Source organism: Eretmochelys imbricata, chromosome 8, assembly GCF_965152235.1.
Source record: "Eretmochelys imbricata isolate rEreImb1 chromosome 8, rEreImb1.hap1, whole genome shotgun sequence".
Lineage (NCBI taxonomy): Eukaryota > Metazoa > Chordata > Testudines > Cheloniidae > Eretmochelys > Eretmochelys imbricata.
This window is the reverse complement of record NC_135579.1, coordinates 48456422-48474976: the sequence shown is the minus strand read 5'-3', so window position 1 is coordinate 48474976 and position 18555 is coordinate 48456422. Positions and strand designations below refer to the sequence as shown.

The 18555-nt window shown below is 39.7% G+C and overlaps 1 protein-coding gene across 1 annotated transcript in view; it reads left to right on the top strand.

Moving 5' to 3' along the window:
• NUF2 (NUF2 component of NDC80 kinetochore complex) overlaps positions 1-18555 on the top strand; it is a 32234-nt gene that overhangs the window by 6638 nt on the left and 7041 nt on the right. Inside the window, exons 5-12 of the mRNA XM_077824057.1 lie at positions 1164-1240; positions 4737-4798; positions 6480-6577; positions 8469-8542; positions 12531-12627; positions 13983-14045; positions 16030-16167; positions 17773-17913. Of these exons, the coding sequence (XP_077680183.1) occupies positions 1164-1240; positions 4737-4798; positions 6480-6577; positions 8469-8542; positions 12531-12627; positions 13983-14045; positions 16030-16167; positions 17773-17913 (750 nt within the window). The remainder of the gene's footprint in view (positions 1-1163; positions 1241-4736; positions 4799-6479; positions 6578-8468; positions 8543-12530; positions 12628-13982; positions 14046-16029; positions 16168-17772; positions 17914-18555) is intronic.

Genomic DNA, 18555 nt, shown 5'->3' with positions numbered 1-18555 from the left:
GGAAACCTTGCTTCAGCAGAGCCCGAGACTTGCTGCCTACTCTTTTAGGCATGTCAGTTTGGCATGTGCTGATCTGGAGTTCTTAACTAACATTGAGTAACTTCTTCAGTATAATGTTCTCCCTTCCCACCAGGGGCAGTGGGTGCCATGCTTTAGTTGAGATAAATCCAGAGCAACTGAGATCAGTGTGGGGAGGATCAGAGCTGTAGTCTGAGCCCCAGATATGTGCAAAAAAAGTAAGAGGAACAAAATGATTTTGTGAAATTTTGTTTTTTGGGGGTAGGGCTGTTTCTTGGGAGCCACTTTCTCAAATGACACCAACTTGGCTCACGGACTCTACTCAGCACCCCCATGAGGCATAGCAAATTTCAAAACAATCTGAGCCAGCATGTGGATTTTAGAGTACTTAGAATAGTCTACTTTCAAACAGAAAGCAACACTCCACCCTTTAATTATAGTGGAGTTGGTGCTACACTATAATATACTTGAATGAGTGCATTAAAATGTAATGCAGGCGTGTAAAAAAATACTATAACATTACATGGCAGCACAGGAATCCAGACCCACATTGTTTTGAGGGGGTAAACCAAGAATTTCCTTACGAATTATCAGCTTGTGCTAATATCTAAGGCTCAATTCTAGTCTGAAACATGGCAGTGCATCATAAATCCGTTATTGCACTTGAACATTCACACCTGTTCTAGCCTGTAATGTTACTTGACCATAGCCTTAGTTAACTGTATTTCTTTGATTCCATCTAAAGGATTCAGTGGGCCAGGTGATTATTTTTTTTAGTTAGGATGCTGTATTTTTGTATTGTGTGAGCAAACCGTTCTTGTTTCCAGGTGGTATTGACTAGGCAAGCACCTTCCAATGTTATCACTTAGCAGCTGTTTGAGAAACCCCGCCCTGGAAACACCAACCTTCCCACCTTGTCCAGTTTTCAACTACTTGGTTCTCAAAACATTATTCTGTGAGCCACCAGGACAGGGATCCACAGGCTGCAGTTTGGGAACCACTAACTTGCCTTTGCCTTGACGTTTAGTGATAGTTCCCCACCCATGTTTATCACCTCTGAGTGACTTGCCCATAAAAAAAAAACTAGTATTTTCCCCATATGAATACTCCTTGTAATAGTCTTATTTATTGACTCTTGTGTTTAGATGCCGGTCACTGTTGACATAATGTATCCACAGATTGTTGAAGGCTTCCTACCTATTTGTAACTTGTATATTAATATGTGAGTACAACAAATGGATTTTTTCATACCGCTCATTCATTATTTGATTGTAGTTTAATTAATTTTTAGGTGATTGGCCTCTGTGTAATTGTGGTTGTCCTTCAACTTGTTGAACTTGTGTGAAATAAAATTTAGCAGACTAACAAGAGGCAGCTAACAGTTTAGTGGCTAACAGTTTAGTAGATTAAGAATCTGCTGCCAGCTGCTTTTTATCCAAATGTGTGAGATAGCTTTAATGCTTTAGGATTGTGAGACTGAGGTTTAGATCAACAATAAATGATGGCAAGCTAGTGAGCACGCAATTGAATTGGGAATAGCTTGAAGCAGTTCACTGAGGCCTATGGCATATGATACGGAGGAGGATCTTAGAGTAGCTGTTACATAAGCCTGAAGTATCACCCCAGTTATGTCTATCATTGTTAGAGGCACTGTTAGAGGCATCTAACAGACACTGCTCTATTCAGCGTGTGGTGGAATAATTGACATTGGGCAGACTGACTTATAAGTTTCATATTAGACCACTCCTATTTTTTTCTGTTTCCATTTCTAAGGCCCTGTCTACATTGCACAATTAGGTCAGTGTACAACAGCTTATGTTCAATTATGGCAGTGTACACTACACTGTTTTCTCGTGGATGTAAATGTAGACACTGCTTTACCTAGGCTGTTAGCTGTCTTGTCAATTTCATGCTGGAGCCGTGAAATTGACAAGACAGTTGGGCAGTTAGAGGCCCACTGCCCCTGGCTCTCTGCTCCCAGCCAGGCTGCTGCCCAGAGGCTCCCTGCTCAGGGAGATAAGTAGCCCTGGGTGGCTGCCCCCATTTCCTGGCTGGGAGGAGAGAAGTCCCAGGTGGCTGTCCCCTCCCATCTCCTTCCCCCCATTCCTGGCTGGGAGCATGGAGATGAGAGCCTGGGGGGGCACCTGGGGTCACAGCAGGAAGCTGTGGGGAGCTGAGAGCCCTGGCTCTTGGCACCCCATGCTGCTCCTCTTCAGTTGGTGGAAGTGCTCATGGTGAGGCCACACATCACTGACAGAAGGAGGATGGTGTGGACATCAGCCACAGCAATAATTACTGTGGTGGCTGTAAGTTGACCTAAGATAGTAGAGTAGTGTAGTGTAGATATGCCCTAATACACTGAAAAAATAAATTTAAGCTTCTGAGAGAAGCTGGAGGGTGTACTATGTTGAAAAGGAAGGACATTACAAGAAAACAGTGCAAAACTGAAGAATGCATTTAATGTGATATTCCCCACAAGAAGAGGATGTGCTCTAAATGGGCAGTTAAAACTCAGCATTTACTAAAGATATACTAATATAAAAAGCTACAATAAGAGAACGTTAAGGTTGTAAAGTAAATTGCTCCATGGTATCTGTCTCCTTGTGTACTTACTTTCAACCTTGAATAAAATGAGCATATACTATTTTTTTTTTTTCTGCCAGACCCCTCCCTGTTTCACTGTGCACAGTGGGATGGTGAATGAGGCAAAGATCTACAGTGGATCAGCATTTGAGGACAATCTTTGCAAAAACACAATTTAAAATTAGTATGCTGGATATTGGAGATCACTTTAGGGCTTGTCTACACAAGCACTGAGTTTTTGGGAAGCTGGGGTATGTATCTACCCTGCTCTAATCTGCTGCTCACAAATGTCCATGTGAACCCTGCTGTAGCTCACTAAAAGTTCCCTAATGCACTTTAATCCATTCCTGTTCAAGTCAGGGTAGATCAAAGCTCTCTACAGAACTTTCAGTTTGCCACAGTGGGGTTTACACGGATGCTTGGCGCATGGCAGGCAGTGTAGGATAGATTTACACCTCAGCTGGCCATGAACTAAGTAGACAAGCCCTTAATTGAACAGAATGTGAATGACATCATTCTGATTTGGTAGGCTAGCATAGAAAGTTTTCCAGATCTGACAAATATTGTAGTTCTTATGTGCCAGTCCATGGAAAAAGCACTGAAAAATCCCTTTCTTGTTCTACTGCACTAATAAACAACCCAGGTGTGTAAAACCAAACATTCTGTCTATGCAGCATGCTGCAACAGAATCAGCTGAACTGAATACACTCTTACAGAAGTTTCAGAAAACTTAAATTGAGTCTACTGAGAGACCTATTGGTTTTGAATAAGTTATCCATCTTTAAAGAAAAGATCCCACAAAATAAAACATGAATGGAAGTTCTTCAAATATCTGCTTAAACATTACTAGCACCTTGCCATAAATATAAAGGGAAGGGTAAACCCCTTTAAAATCCCTCCTGGCCAGAGAAGAAAATCATCTCACCTGTAAAGGGTTAAGAAGCTAAAGGTAACCTCACTGGCACCTGACCAAAATGACCAATGAGGAGACAAGATACTTTCAAAAGCTGGGAGGAGGGAGAGAAACAAAGGGTCTGTGTGTCTGTCTATATGCTGGTTTCTGCTGGGGATAGACCAGGAATGGAGTCTTAGAACTTTTAGTAAGTAATCTAGCTAGGTATGTGTTGGATTATGATTTCTTTAAATGGCTGAGAAAAGAATTGTGCTGAATAGAATAACTATTTCTGTCTGTATATCTTTTTTGTAACTTAAGGTTTTGCCTAGAGGGGTTCTCTATGTTTTGAATCTAATTACCCTGTAAGATATCTACCATCCTGATTTTACTAGGGGGATTTCTTTATTTCTATTTACTTCTATTTCTATTAAAAGTCTTCTTGTAAGAAAACTGAATGCTTTTTCATTGTTCTCAGATCCAAGGGTTTGGGTCTGTGGTCACCTATGCAAATTGGTGAGGCTTTTTATCCAACATTTCCCTGGAAAGGGGGGGTGCAAGTGTTGGGAAGATTGTTCATTGTTCTTAAGATCCAAGGGTCTGGGTCTGTAGTCACCTAGGCAAATTGGTGAGGCTTTTTACCAAACCTTGTCCAGAAAGTGGGGTGTAAGGTTTTGCGAAGTATTTTGGGGGGAAAGACGTGTCCAAACAGCTCTTCCCCAGTAACCAGTATTTGTTTGGTGTGGTAGCGGCCAATCCAAGTACAAAGGGTGGAATATTTTGTTCCTTGGGGAAGTTTTGACCTAAGCTGGTAAAGATAAGCTTAGGAGGTTTTTCATGCAGGTCCCCACATCTGTACCCTAGCGTTCAGAGTGGGAAAGGAACCTTGACACACCTCACGAAGCATTGGTTGATACTGCCCACTAAAATGCTCTAAATTTAAGTGTCCTGTGAAAAGTAACTTAAAAAAAAATATCCTTAAGCAAGGCACTGTAACAACTCAGGATCTATAATACTAGTTTGTTAATGCAGTACTATTAAAATGTTGTTTGTGAGTTTATTCTGCCATATCTGATCACCATTGTGTACAGTACCAGGATACATTCAGACACTAGTGTTGTGGGAGAACACCCATGTACTCTAGATTTGTATAGGGCAAAAGTACTGTAGTGGCCATTTGAAGTAGGCTTGTTCACAGAACTAATAACATTCAGTATCTTTTTAAATTTTTTTCTTCCCACAGGGAGCGTTTTCTTCCGGTCTGCCGTATTAATGACTTTCAGCTTGCTGATGTCATAAATCCAAGTAAGCAAGCATCTGTTAACCCATCCATGTCTCCACATGCTCACACATGATGCCTGGACCATTTCTATGAAAGATCTTTGAAGACTCTTGGGTTTTACTTTATACGCTGGGGTACACAATTGTGGTGTAGTGGAACCAGTAGCTGCCTATTTTTGAACCTCATGGTATGGCCTGCAGAGAAGACCAGTTCAGTAAAGCGTTCTTAAAATGCTTATTAGCCATTAGCTTATTAGCCAAATTGGCCAATCCTGTTACAACTAATTAGTTGTTAAATCTCAGCTCTCTTACAAAACATTACAGTTCTGTCTTGCTACTAGGTTAGATAGGTTTCATAGTAACAGCAGTTAGTCTGTATTCGCAAAAAGAAAAGGAGTACTTGTGGCACCTTAGAGACTAACCAATTTATTTGAGCACAGTACTCCTTTTCTTTTTAGGTTAGATAGTAATCGTATGTTTTACAGTAGTTTTGCAATATATGGTGATTATAATTACTCTTAAAAAGTAGAAATAATTCTGAGTAGGTGACAGGATTGGAACTTGATAATGTGGATTTCCTGCAGGAAATATTTCTATAGAAAACACTTGTATTTCCTCCTTTCTTCCACTCTCTTGCCAACGCAGTGTTGCAGTTCTGGTGTGGCACAGGCCATTCAGGAAAGACTTTGTGAATTTGCTAAAGACATTTCTTTAAGTTGATTTCTGCATCTTCCTGTTTTCCTGCCAGAGCGTTTGAGGTTGGCCAGGAATGTCCTTGTTCTCTATTCCAAAATTCAATTTGAATTGAGCTCAGAGAAGGGCCTTCTCAGTTCAGGGACCTAGCTGTGGATTCTCTTTGAATATGTTTGCTGAAGTCCCTGTGTAGCTGTCTTCAGGGTTTAGTACAAAGTTTTCCTGTTTGGGTTGCTGACCTTTTTTTGCCTCCCTTAGAATCACAGAATATCAAGGTTGGAAGGGACCTCAGGAGGTCATCTAGTCCAACTCCCTGCTCAAAGCAGGACCAATCCCCAATTTTTGCCCCATATTCCTAAATGGCCCCCTCAAGGATTGAACTCACACCCCTGGGTTTACCAGGCCAAAGCTCAAACCTCTGAGCTATCCCTTCTTTCTTTTTATCAGATATTTTTTGTACTGACATTAGTCAGTGCTCAGTGTTTTCAGGGGAATGGCTGTTTTCCTGAGACATTATGCCCAGTTTGAAATTTATTTTTAGATTGTATAAGGTCCTTGACAATGCATTTGGATGCATCATAAATCCATGGCTTGGTGCAGTTGGTCGTACAATCAAATTATATCTTTTTCAGATACTGGTAAGGTAATAGCTATAAGACTTGGGTTTTGTTTAATTTTTTTCAGAGATTGACATGACTTAATCATATCAATTTAAGTACATTTCATGACTGAGGAAGATTTGTTCCTCTCTAAAACGTAATTGGTTCAGTAATAGATATCTCTTAAAATACCCCTCACCCCCCAACTGGCATTGAAATTCTGTAAGAAATTCTCTTCTAAGCCAATATGGGTAAATTAACTTCCTAACTTTCCTTGGAGTATAGTATATGGTACTTTTCTTCATTCAGTCTTTGCCTCCATTTAGCTGTTTGAGTTTTGCTATGCTCAAGTTTTCCAGTTATGGGGCATATAGAGTCCAAAACACTCATTCTTTGCTATTCCTCTCTTTTAGAAGCAAAGCGGACAGCTCGTTTCTTGAGTGGCATTCTTAACTTTATTCACTTCCAAGAATCGCGCCGTGAGATCTACATGGAATTCCAGTGGGCATATGTAAGATTATGTATAGTTTATAAGAAACAGCTCAGATAAGACCATCAAAAATATAATTAATATTAATTTATATCTGGAAGTTTAGAGGAGGCTTAAGTACTGTTTGGGAAATTACACTAGCATGCCATGTGTTACAACTTTTTTTAAAGGGGCTGTAACAACTTTTTGTCTTTCTGTAAGACAGATCTTGAAGAGAAAAAAATATAAAATTCCAGGTGACTCCTGCCTATCTGTTAGGGAAAACATTTAAGTGTTTACAGGGTAGGAAGGAGTCTTAATTTTTTCCAGCTGTTGGAAAGGCAGCACCTACAGATACCAGCTGAATACAGGCAAGTCTTATTGTGCCATTGTGCTGTAGGCTTTGATCAAACATGAGGCACTGGTATATAGTTTCAGAAACACTTTGGTGTGGTACTCTGTGGAAACATGTCAATTCTTCTTTTCAACTAACTTCAGCCCATTTAAGCATGCCTCAGTGTCTGGAAGAAATAAACAGCTGTATAAAGGACAAGCTGGGTCAAAGTCAGTCTAGGAAAGACAGTAGTGGTGATGGGAGGAAGGGGAAGTTAGGAATTTGCCTATTTTCTTACCTCACCTGGTGTTGAATCTGACCAGTATGTGGAAAATTCAGCTGGTGAAGCACACAGTTCTCTGCATCCTAGCCAACAAAACCTGACTAGTGCTCCATGACTTCCTCTAGTTTCTTTTTCATTTCCAATCTGACTTGGAAGTGGGAGTGCTAACCTACGAAGCCACAACTGGTTAGATCCCATCTGTTATACGGACTGCCTTGTTGGCAATATTTTGACAGTTGCACTTACAGGGGTGATGCAGCTGGTGATACCCATGATAAGACTTGGGCACTTAAGGTAAGATGCTTTCAGCTGATGGAGCTTGGGTATGTAACTTAATGCCAGAGAAGATCAGATTGAGCCCAAACCTAAACACATTCAGATCAAACACTTAAGACCAACCTTTTCAATAAAGCCTTTGCCTAATAATGGCTTCCAAAAAACCATGGTGTAGAAACAAAAGGGGAGTGTCTTTCTCAAGACTTGATTATTTCTAATATGCTTGCTGCCTTGGGAGTTAAGATAAAGTACATGAACTGTGTATAGCTTTTCTGCTGATTCTGATATACATCCTGGATTTCATCACTTACTTAACAGGGTCTTTGGCAATTGAAAGGCACAGGATAGACGTAACAAACACTGACAGACCCTTGCTAACTATGTGGAACAGTAACGTTAAAAGTCACACTTCTTATAGGAGAGAATGGGGGTTTCTGTAGGCGTAGGAGCCCATTCTGTGACAGTATCTTAAAGGACACCAGTTGCCACATAACTACAGTTTGTTATAATCAATATTTGAATATATCCATCCTTGTAACTTGGTATGAACTAGACTACCTGTCTATCAATGTGCTTGTTTTTCCTGTTGCACATTAAATTTAGTATTTGGATATTTCTGGAAATAAACATGCATACTGGAATCTTTAAAATATGGGCTTCAGTACAGGGTAATTGTCAAGTCAGTTTTTAGGCCTCGCAACTGGGGCCCCCTTCTAGTATCTCGTGAAATATTCAAGCATAGGGAGCAAAAACTTGGATACTTGGAAAACTTTCACTTTGAGGAGAGCATGACAGGTAATGGTCACTACGCAGAAACTATGAAGCTAGAACAACAGACCACTAACTACGAAGTACAGACCAAGAACTACCAGTAATTATCTCAACTGGGTAGGGTAGCAGTACAAATAAATTATGAAATGCACATGGATTGTAGGACCAACCTGGCTGTGTGAGGAGCATGTTGTGGGTTGACTATAAATCTGCTTGTTCTCCCATATAATGTAAACCAATCACTAAAATACCTTAAACTTAATTTACAGAAATCAGCTCTGGAAAAAATACAGCAACTGCAGACAGCAAATCAGGAGGCAGCAGTGAAGCTAGAGAAACTTGAGTGAGTACAGGGTCTAGTAATTGACCTCTGTGGATTTTGCAGTTATAACACATGCACGTGACGTCTAACGGGAAATATTAAGCTGTTGTCTTAGAACAGAAACGATGTGGTTGTTGACTGACTTTTCTAAATCAACTGAGGCATTATGTGGCCTCATCAGTGTCTGAGAATCTATTTTAAAGATAGAGGTAACCATCTTTCTTCCTTCCAGGCTGTAGGAGAAATAGCTTGGTTAAGTTTTTAAATTGACTTATTTTTCTGTGTAAAGCAATTGAGGGGAAAGTTAAGATGAGTTTGCATTTAATTCTGAAATTGATGAAGCAGGTGATCAGTTTTATTTATTTCCATAGTTGAGGTCCAGCTCCTATGAAAGTTCTGTCTCCTGAGCTGATCAACCTTCTCCTGTTGGTCAAATGTTTCATAGCTGTGGAGAGAGGGAGGGACTCTCTTGTACCTAGTGCTAATCCTATGGGCGTTTGATTAGCTAGCCCATAACTATAATTCAGGCAAACATAAAACTTTTCCCATGGCATCTTTCTCTGTTTGCTGGTGGTTGCTCTTTGAGTTGTTTCCCTAAGAGCTTGTGGGGGTTACTTTCAATGCCCTAGTGAGTCGTATTTAGAATTAGAGATTTGATATTCTGAGCGTCTTGTTAGCATTGATTGTGGGAGATAGTAACTTCAGAAACATAGTACCATTTTATTAGAATGAAAGAATGCTGTGTTCAAGAGCATATATACAGTGGATATAGTTTAAAGTACTTTAAAGTCCTTTTCAGAACTTAGGATTCATGGTGGATAACCAGCTAAATGTGACCTTCCATTGGCTGATGGCCAGTGTGACTGTTGGATGTATAAGCAGAGGAATATTGAATAGGAAGTGGTATTCTCTGTATAACCTTTGCATTGAGACCATTACTACACTAGTGTCCATTTCTCATGTCCACACTTCAAAATGGATGTGGAAAAGATTCAGAAAAGAGCTATAAGAATGATTCAAGGTCTGGAAAATATGTCTTAGACTGAGCTTACGTCTGTCACTTTATTTAGCTTAAGAGAAGGTAGAGAGGTGACTCCATCACAGTCTAAAGGTATCTGGATGGGGAGAAGATGGCTGATAGAGGGCTCTTTAATTATTCCTTTGCCTGCTTGACAAGATCAATAGCTGGAACTTGAAACTAGACAAAATCATACTAGAAATAAGGTACACATTTCTAATATGGTGAGGGCAATTAACCATTGGGACAAGTAACTAAGTTGGATGTGTAGTGGCTTCTAAATCACTTGAAGTTTTTAAAGAACTAAACATGCTCCAGCTCAACCACAAGTTAGACTTGCTACAGGAATTACAGGGTGTAATTCTGTGGCCCATGTGTTTTCAGAAGGCCAGATTAGGTGATCACAATGGTCCTTTCTGGTGTTAAATCTGTGAATCTATTAATGAAAACCAAAATGTAGTATAACAAGTAGCTGTTTGAAAGATAGGAGACAAAGGATAGGAATAAATGGTCCATTTTTACGATGTACGGAAGTGACCATCGGAGTCCCCCAAGGGTCCATACTCCTACCTGTTTTCACTGTTCACCCCCTTTTCCAGATGATTAATAAATATGTTGAAGAGGCAAAGTTAGCAGATGATTCATAATTATTCAAGAGGTTAAATTCAAAGCAGACTGTGAGGAGTTAGAGGGATCTCATAAAACTGGTGACTGGGCAACAGTAAGGCAGATGAAATTCAACATTAAGTGCAAAGTAGTGTATACTGGAAAAAATAATCCCAACAATCCCTATACATCTAGAGTGATAGGTTCTAAATTAGCTGTTACCACCTAAGAAAGATCTTCGAGTCAGAGTGAAAATGACTGCTCCATGTACAGCAGCAGTCAAAAAGGCTCACTGTGTTAGGAAATGATAGAAAATAAGACAAGTAGCATAATGCCACTATATAAATTCATGGTGTGTCCACACCTTGAATATTGTGTCCAGTTCTGGTTGCCACATCTAAAAAAGGATATAGTGGAACTGGAAAAGGTTCAGAGAATGGCAACAAAGATTGTCACAGGTATGGAACAGCTTCCATATGAGAAGAGACTAAAAAGATGGGGTCTGATCAGCTCAGAGGAAAAAAAATGGCTAAAGGGGGGGGTTATAATAGAGGTCTATAAAATCTTGAATTGTGAGGAAAAAGTGAAGAGAGAAGTGTTTACCCTTTCATACAACACACAAACCAGGGGTCACCTGATGAAAGTAATAGGCAGCAGGCTTAACACAGCAAGAGAAAGTACTTTTTCACACAGTGCAAAACTAAAGTTGTGGAACTCATTGCCATGCGATGTTCTGATTGCCAAAAGTATAACTGGGTTCAAAAAAGAAATCCCATGCTCGGGGTCACCCTAACCCTCTGACTACCAGAAGCCAGCAGAGAAAGATGGGTGGATTCCGCCATAATTGCCCTGTTCTGCACACTCCCCTGGAAGCTCTGTCACTGTCGGAGATAGGATACTGGGCAAGATGGACCATGGTCTGACCCAGTATGGCAGCTCTTACAGTTGTATGTAAAGTTGCCAGTCCTGTCTCCATTTACCTTCTCTCTAATAGTTATATTTATTGTATACATTAGTATGTGCTGCTTGTATTATCTGAACCAGGGTCAGCTTTTTTCTCAAACCGCAGCATGCGGAGGAAGAGGAGCCACATCAAAGCCTGCTCTGCAGCTGTGCTGTCTGGTAGCTCTTGGTGAACACTACTGGAGGAGGGAGCACTGCAGGACCAGCTAGCAGTGTATGCAGCTGCTCGCCTTAAAGGGAACTATGCTACTTATGTACCTCACAGGAGATGCTGAGGGTTAATTAGACTAGTATTTGCAAAGCACCATAGAAAAGCTAAATAGTTGTCCTGCATCAAGTTTTCAGTGTTCTGTTCTGTATCTTTAAGACTTTGTCCCGCTTTACTTTTTTGTCTAGTGTTACTTCTCTGCTCTTGATTTCTCATTCTTTTTGCTCCCTTGTCTTACTCACTCCCTTTGCATATTTAAGCAAGTCTGCACTCCTCCTATTCCATGGACTTTCCCTCTCCTCCAGCCCTCCGTTAGCTTCCACCCCATCAGATAGGGCTCCCTTATGCCCATTCCTTTGGCAGAGTACTCAAGTTTATCATCACTATACTTTGTCACCGTTATGGACTACAGGTCAGTTTCTCTCTCTGGGATGTCCCACCAGTGACTTGCTCCACTATCAGTCACTAGTTCCAAATTCGGGTTGTTCGAATTAAAAGTATGTTAAAGATGAAGATCCTATTTTAAATATGCCTCAGACTAATATTTCTAGAGTCTTAGTTACAATTATACAACTACTTCTGACTCCCTGCATGGGGTTAGCTGCCTCCTTTACTCATGTTTTCTGGCCCATTCTCATCAGTCCAGCTCCCCACTGTGGCACTGTATTCTCCCCCCCCCATATCCATAGCCACTTCTTGTTCTTCTTTGCTAATTTCCAAGACCAATTTGAAAACTAAGAAGTTTTCCAGTACCCAAGAATTGCTCTCAGTACACACTGGGAGAGTCTCCTGTCTGATGTTAGCCCTGTGCTTTAAGTCTACCACTTTAAGCTATATTGCTACAAAAATATTACATTTTATAATTAAAATATCTAGATAGAGCAATATGTCATAGTATCATTCTCTCACTCTTGTTTTTGCACTTTCTTCCGTGTTGCCTCTTAAACGTACAGATCTTACTCCTTGTGCTCCCTCTTTACTTAAATCACTCCTTAAATTATACCGGAGCTATGAAATCTTTCAACAATAACCCACCAAAGCAAGATTAAAAAGAAAACTATGTGAGATTAGGTCTTCAACTGTTCATCCAGATCACTGTCTGTAGCTGAACCTAAGACCCTTCGAGCAGGAAAAGTCTTTCTGTACTACACAGCCTGAGCTCACTGACACCTGACATGCACTAACAAGATCAAACATCATATCTTTGTGTTTAGCACGATTCCAGTAGAGCAAAAAGCAGAGTTCAAGCAGCTGTCTGATGATATTAAAGAACTACAGCAAGTACTAAACCAGGACTATCGTCAAAAAACGGTATGCCCTATTTACGTGTGTCTCTGAAGTTCTGTCACAAAGTAAAACTACTATGACTTCTGATTGTGGGCATTTATTATTTCTTTGGATTTATCCCATGAAAATTTGATTAAAACTAAAAGCAAGTCAAAATAGTTAAGGTATTTATGTCTATCCTGATCTGAGTCCTATGGTACTCCCTAGCATTAACTTGTGCTGGTACCTATGAGGGAATGAAGCTATCAGCTGGGTCCATAGGGATCAGAAGCAGTGTGTGAAATAGTCTGTTTTTCATTACAGAAACACATTGCTTGTGTGAGGAACTGAGATCTGCTGCATTATAATGAATATTGTGAGACTGATTCCTCATTTAATTTTGTATTGCTGCCTACTTTAACTGAAAGGGTTAAGTCAAACCAGAGCTAGGGATTGGCTTGGGCAGGAAATAGGGACTTAAGGGTATGTCTGCGATGGAGTTTGCGGTGTGACGGCAGCTCAGGTAGATATACCCATACTAGTTTTACCTGTGCTAGCATGGCTAAAAATAGCAGTGTAGATGTGGGGGCAAGGGCTGTACAAGCACACCAGGGGTTCTGGCTACCTGTTCAAACCTGTGCTGCCGCATCTGCACTGCTTCTTTTTTAGCCACGCTAGCACAGGTGTGTTTACCCAAGCTGCAGTTACTCCTTCGATTGCAGTGTAGACACCCTAAGAGATAAGACAGCAGCAAGTACACATCTTCAAAGCAGCTAAGAGTACTATGGGGCTATCACTGGGACATGCTAAAGATCAAAAGACACTGACTGGTTAAAAGATGTCCCTAATAGAAAGGGAGGGGGAAAGTAGTCAGCATGTGCACATGGGTGGTGGGGGGAAGAGATAGGAGCTGCAGGCAGGCATGTTCTTTCTAAGCAGGGCCTAAGCATCTAGGCCAGGAGTAGTTAAAAGGCAAGATCCATGTAGTTAGGTCTCCCTTTTTGTTGTTTGTAACCCATCATGTTTCTGAAAGCTGTTCTGTTAATATTCAGCAATACTGTTTGAGAAGGCTGTGTGGCCTCTGTGCATAAATCAATAGTAACCACTCCCAGGTGCATCAATAGCAAGATCCAAACCGCAGCTGGACTTGCTGAAGTAGTCACGGTTGGTACTCCGAGGGCTGTAACACAGGTCCTTGTCTAAGGGTGGGTGAACTGTGGAATTCCACCCAAAGCCTGACACCTGTGGGGTGCACTTGCTGAGAAGGGATAGCTGTGCAGGTAGCTGGTAACTGCTTTTTTCAGTAGTCTTTTCTCTGTAGTAAAAGTTCAAACTTAAAACCAGAAGCCATACTAATAATTCTCCTCTTTTAATTGTCAAACAATTGTTCTCTTCATTAGACAGCTTTGCAAGAAGTGACTTCCCAAAAGAAAGCAGAAGTTGCAGAGAGAACTCGAAGTCTGGTAAGTATAACTCAATTTAAATGAGATTTGAACAGTAGCCTGCAGTAAGTGATGGAGCTTCTTTTAATATAGCATCAGATTTTTCTGCCTGACTTCTACTAGCTATGTGCGGTGTGAATGGTTCAGATAATGAAACTTGATTGCATTTTAAAAACCACGTCTATATTTGTATTTCATGGAAACTTGCATGATAAGAATAAAGTTTGGTTTTGATATATCTGGGACTCCAGCTCTTGTAACTAAGGTTTCTAACTCCAGGTCTAAACACAATTTTTGTACCAGTATAGCTATTTTAGTTAAGGATGAGACTTTTATATACCAAAATAATTATCCCAGTACAGACCCTAATGTGGATGCAGCTATACTGGAATAATGGTGCTAATACCAATATAGCTTATTCCCTTTCCCTTACAGGAATAGAACATACTGGTATAAGCATCTTTATATTAGTATAACTGTGCCCACACAAGAGGTTTTGTAACATTACAACTGTACTAGTATAGTAAAAGCAGTACAACTTTTGTTTGTAGCCAAGGCCTAAACACTTCCATTCCAAACCCCTATTTTCACCTTTCAGGCTGAAATTTTCCAGGCTTGATCTCTGCCCATAAGTGATACTTTGGGCAAGCTTGAGTTGAAAGATTTCAGCCGTTTGCATGTGAAGAGTGTGGGGGAGGTGGGAAGCTATAAAAAACAAAATCTTACAACTTTGTGAACTGCTGTAATAATGCTGACAGAGCTGGAGTTATAAAGTTGAAATTTGGCACAGAAGAAGCCCTCATGGAAAAGTCCCTTTAAGCATTTGAAAATTGGGTTTTAAATTGATTAAATTGTGAGCCTTTGAAAATTTCACTTTATATATGCATAGTGCAGTTGGTATGATGCCCATTTTGTATGTTGCACATCAAATGAAGCTGAGCTCCTTCTTACTGATCCTGTAAGGTGCCTGGGATGTATTATTCCTGTTGTACCTTGCCTCCATCTTTCTTCTTTGGAAAGAAAAATATGTAGGTGTTAAGTACATCTGGTCCTAAATCAGAAAAGATAATGGACCATTAGAACACTTAAAGTTGTGTAAGTATGCAAGGTGGAAATATTGCTGGTATCTAAAGTTGTAGAACAGCTGTATTTTGCACTGTATTAAAGAAATAAAATGATCCCATAACTGAAGACTATATTGTTTCATGCAAATAAAAGGATAGCATTAAGGCCGGATATGCTACGTCTGGAAATTCCTGATTTGAATGCCTAACTATAGAACTGTGACATCCTTTTAAAGTTGTTAATTCTTGATGGAATAGCTATATCACCTTTAAGTCTTCAAAGAATGTGAAAACACTCCACAATGAGTGGGGGAAACAGGGCATCCCCTAAATTCTCAGCAGTAGCCCGTACCTTCTTAGATATTACCTATTTTACCGAGAGAATATTGGCCAGGACTAGAACTGGGCAAATGGAGGAAAAAAATTATGAATATTCTTGTGAATACAGCTTAGCTTAGCTCTACTGGTATTTGTGACCTTTTATTCATTAACATTTGGGTAGTGAGTTTCATTGGCATGAATGTTTGCAGCAAGTATGAGTGCAGCAAAAATAACATGCAGTTCTGTAACTCAAAATTGTACCATAACACACATACAAAAGGGAGCAGATTTTAAGGCAGCCTTCACTTTGGCATTTGCTGATCTGAGTGCTTTGCTTGGCAACTGTAACATTCTTAAGAGAATTTAATAGAATTTTGTTTTTTTAAAAGAAAAATACTAAAACAAAAATGTTATGATAGCAGTAAAATGCTCTCCTCCACAAGATGCTCACTGCAGAACCCTGCCTCACTGAACTTCTTTTCTCCCTTCTACTTAAAGCATCAGAAGGCAGATAGCAGCTAATCAGAAGGCAGAATAGCTATATCACGTTTAAGTCTTACAGCATTATTAAAATTGAGTAAAATAGAGATCAACCACATTTTAATTGTCTTGCTAATTAGAATCAGCTAAAAGTGACAATGGCTACTTTGAAAGAAGAACAAGAGCAATTGAAATCAAAAATTGTAGAGTCTCCAGAGGAACTGAAGAATTACAAAGAACATATGAAGGAGACTGTCCAGAAACTCAAGAAAACCAAGGTGAGTCTTGATCACTGTACTATGGCTGCTTTGTACTTAGTACAGTCTATTAAATTCCCTCTGATGGGCAAGACATGAGTAATGATATGAGTCTGTCTTCTGGCATAATATTGAGAGCTGCTTGTGCATCATTTTCAAAAAGACCAGCAATAGGTGACTAGCCAGGAATTTAAGAATTTAGTTTATAATGAAAGAAAACAAAGACATCTGATATTTAGAGAACACCTCCTTTAAGGATGGGATCACAAGTAGTGTTATTGATTGTTCCACCTGTAATACTAAACTTAGAAATGTTGGGTCCTTGAACCTGTCCAGCTGACTGCATCCATCATCCTGACACTACCACATATAGCTGGCACTGTTTTGACACCTCTTCCTAGGCCCTGGCCTTTTGACGAGGTGCTCCAGGGTTACCTCTGTTCTCACTCAGTAGTTCTGAATCTGGAGGCTTGCTTTCTGCTCTCTGGGAACACTTTATCCCAAAATAACAATCTAATTTCAAAATCATCTGACATAAGTTCGTTTCAGTTAAAATAGAGGAAGTAAATCAAAAGGAAGCTGATAATGTAAGGTACACAATCAACTTGAAGGTTTCAGAGTAACAGCCGTGTTAGTCTGTATTCGCAAAAAGAAAAGGAGTACTTGTGGCACCTTAGAGACTAACCAATTTATTTGAGCATGAGCTTTCGTGAGCTACAGCTCACTTCATCTTAGTAATCTTAGTAAATCTTAGTAAACTGCAAAAAAAGGCAATAGTAGCTTCAGGAACTAAGCTGAGTCCCCTTTCCACTTTGTGGTTTTCTAATCGCTTCTTTGTATTCTTAAATGTTTGACTCCTACTGATGTGTGAAGACTCATGATAAACAAGAAGAAACTAAGTGGCTGTTCAGGGGCAACACTGGAACCTGCCCCTCCCCCCCCAGACATATCTGTGAAATGCACAAACTAAATAGGAGAAAAATACAGGAAAACTGTTCCTCTAACTTCTTCAGTTATATACCTATCTTTTCAGTTAACTGTAAAAATAGTTGGCAGAGAAAGTTCAGACAGTATATATTTAAGTACAACAGCCATGAGGTTCATGTTTGGCTGTGTCTTGTGAGCAGACTGATTCATCTATGCATCAGTGAAGCTCACAACTTGCTCTTCAGATTTCTCTCTGTTTATACGGTTTGTTTTTAAGGTGTGAAGTTGTTGCCATCTGACTCTAATCAAACATTCATGTGTAATGCTAGTTGAGAATGAACATAATTGCACTTCTACTGACATAGGATTTTCCATTGTATAACTTGCATTCTCTTCCCCAACAGGCACTGTAGCACATTTAATGGATACATTTACTTCCTTATATCTGAAGGTTTGGTTGAGTACAGCACCTAGGTGTCATCCCTGCCTTCCCAAACCAACAGCTTTTTCCTCCGATACATAATCTTGTTGGCAAACTCAAAATTTACTTCTTTTAAGCAACAATTTTGAAGTTACTTGATTTCTTTAATTCCAGACATTGAAGGATTAGTTACAAGAGCAAATATGCATTACTACATAACAGAAACCACATTTCACCCATTTCTTTAAGTAAATATCTTTTTCTTGTTTTTTGTAAAGCAAGAGGTTATTGAGAAGTATGAAGGTTATCGAGACCTAGTTGAGATTCTGCCATCATGTCAATTGGAGGTGCAATTATACCAAAAGAAAATGCAAAGCCAAGGAGCAAATGTGGAGAGAATGGCCAATATCTCATCAGAGGTTTGTATTATGTACTTGTGTGTCCCCCTCTAACTGCATGTAAGAAGTAAATTGCTCTCAATTAACTACTGGGTTTTAATTTCATGGAAGTGCTGCTCCCCTTTGCTCTAATTTTTTGCTTAGGATATGAATCTGAAAAAAACAAACTGCTATGCAACAGTACAAATGATATTTGCTAAAATGGAATCTATTTCAAAGCAAAGCATGTTGCCTTCCAGCACCTAGACATAACAGCCAGTACTGTAGCTATTTTCTTAATCATAATCTTCTGTTTCAATAGTTCCTGTTATCCTAAAGGATCCAAAGCTGCTTCAAAACTATTTATAAGCAGCACTATCAAAATGCAGCTACTGTTGGGGTTGAGTACAGTAACTTCCCTTAGCACATCTGTAGGTAGGAGGGAAAATTTTTGATTTAAGGTCACATTGACAAACTCCTGTAAATTTGTTGCCATCTTTAATAGTGGAAGCACTTATTACCGTAGAAACATAAGCCAAAATAGCATGTACTGTCTTCTCTTTTTCTAGAGGGTTGTTTTCTAGAGGGTTGGGAGGAGGGAAGTTTGAATTTTAAACTGTTCTACTTCTGGGAAGAGTGGAAGCCAAAAGGAGGAAATATCATTGTACCCAAAACGATCATTTT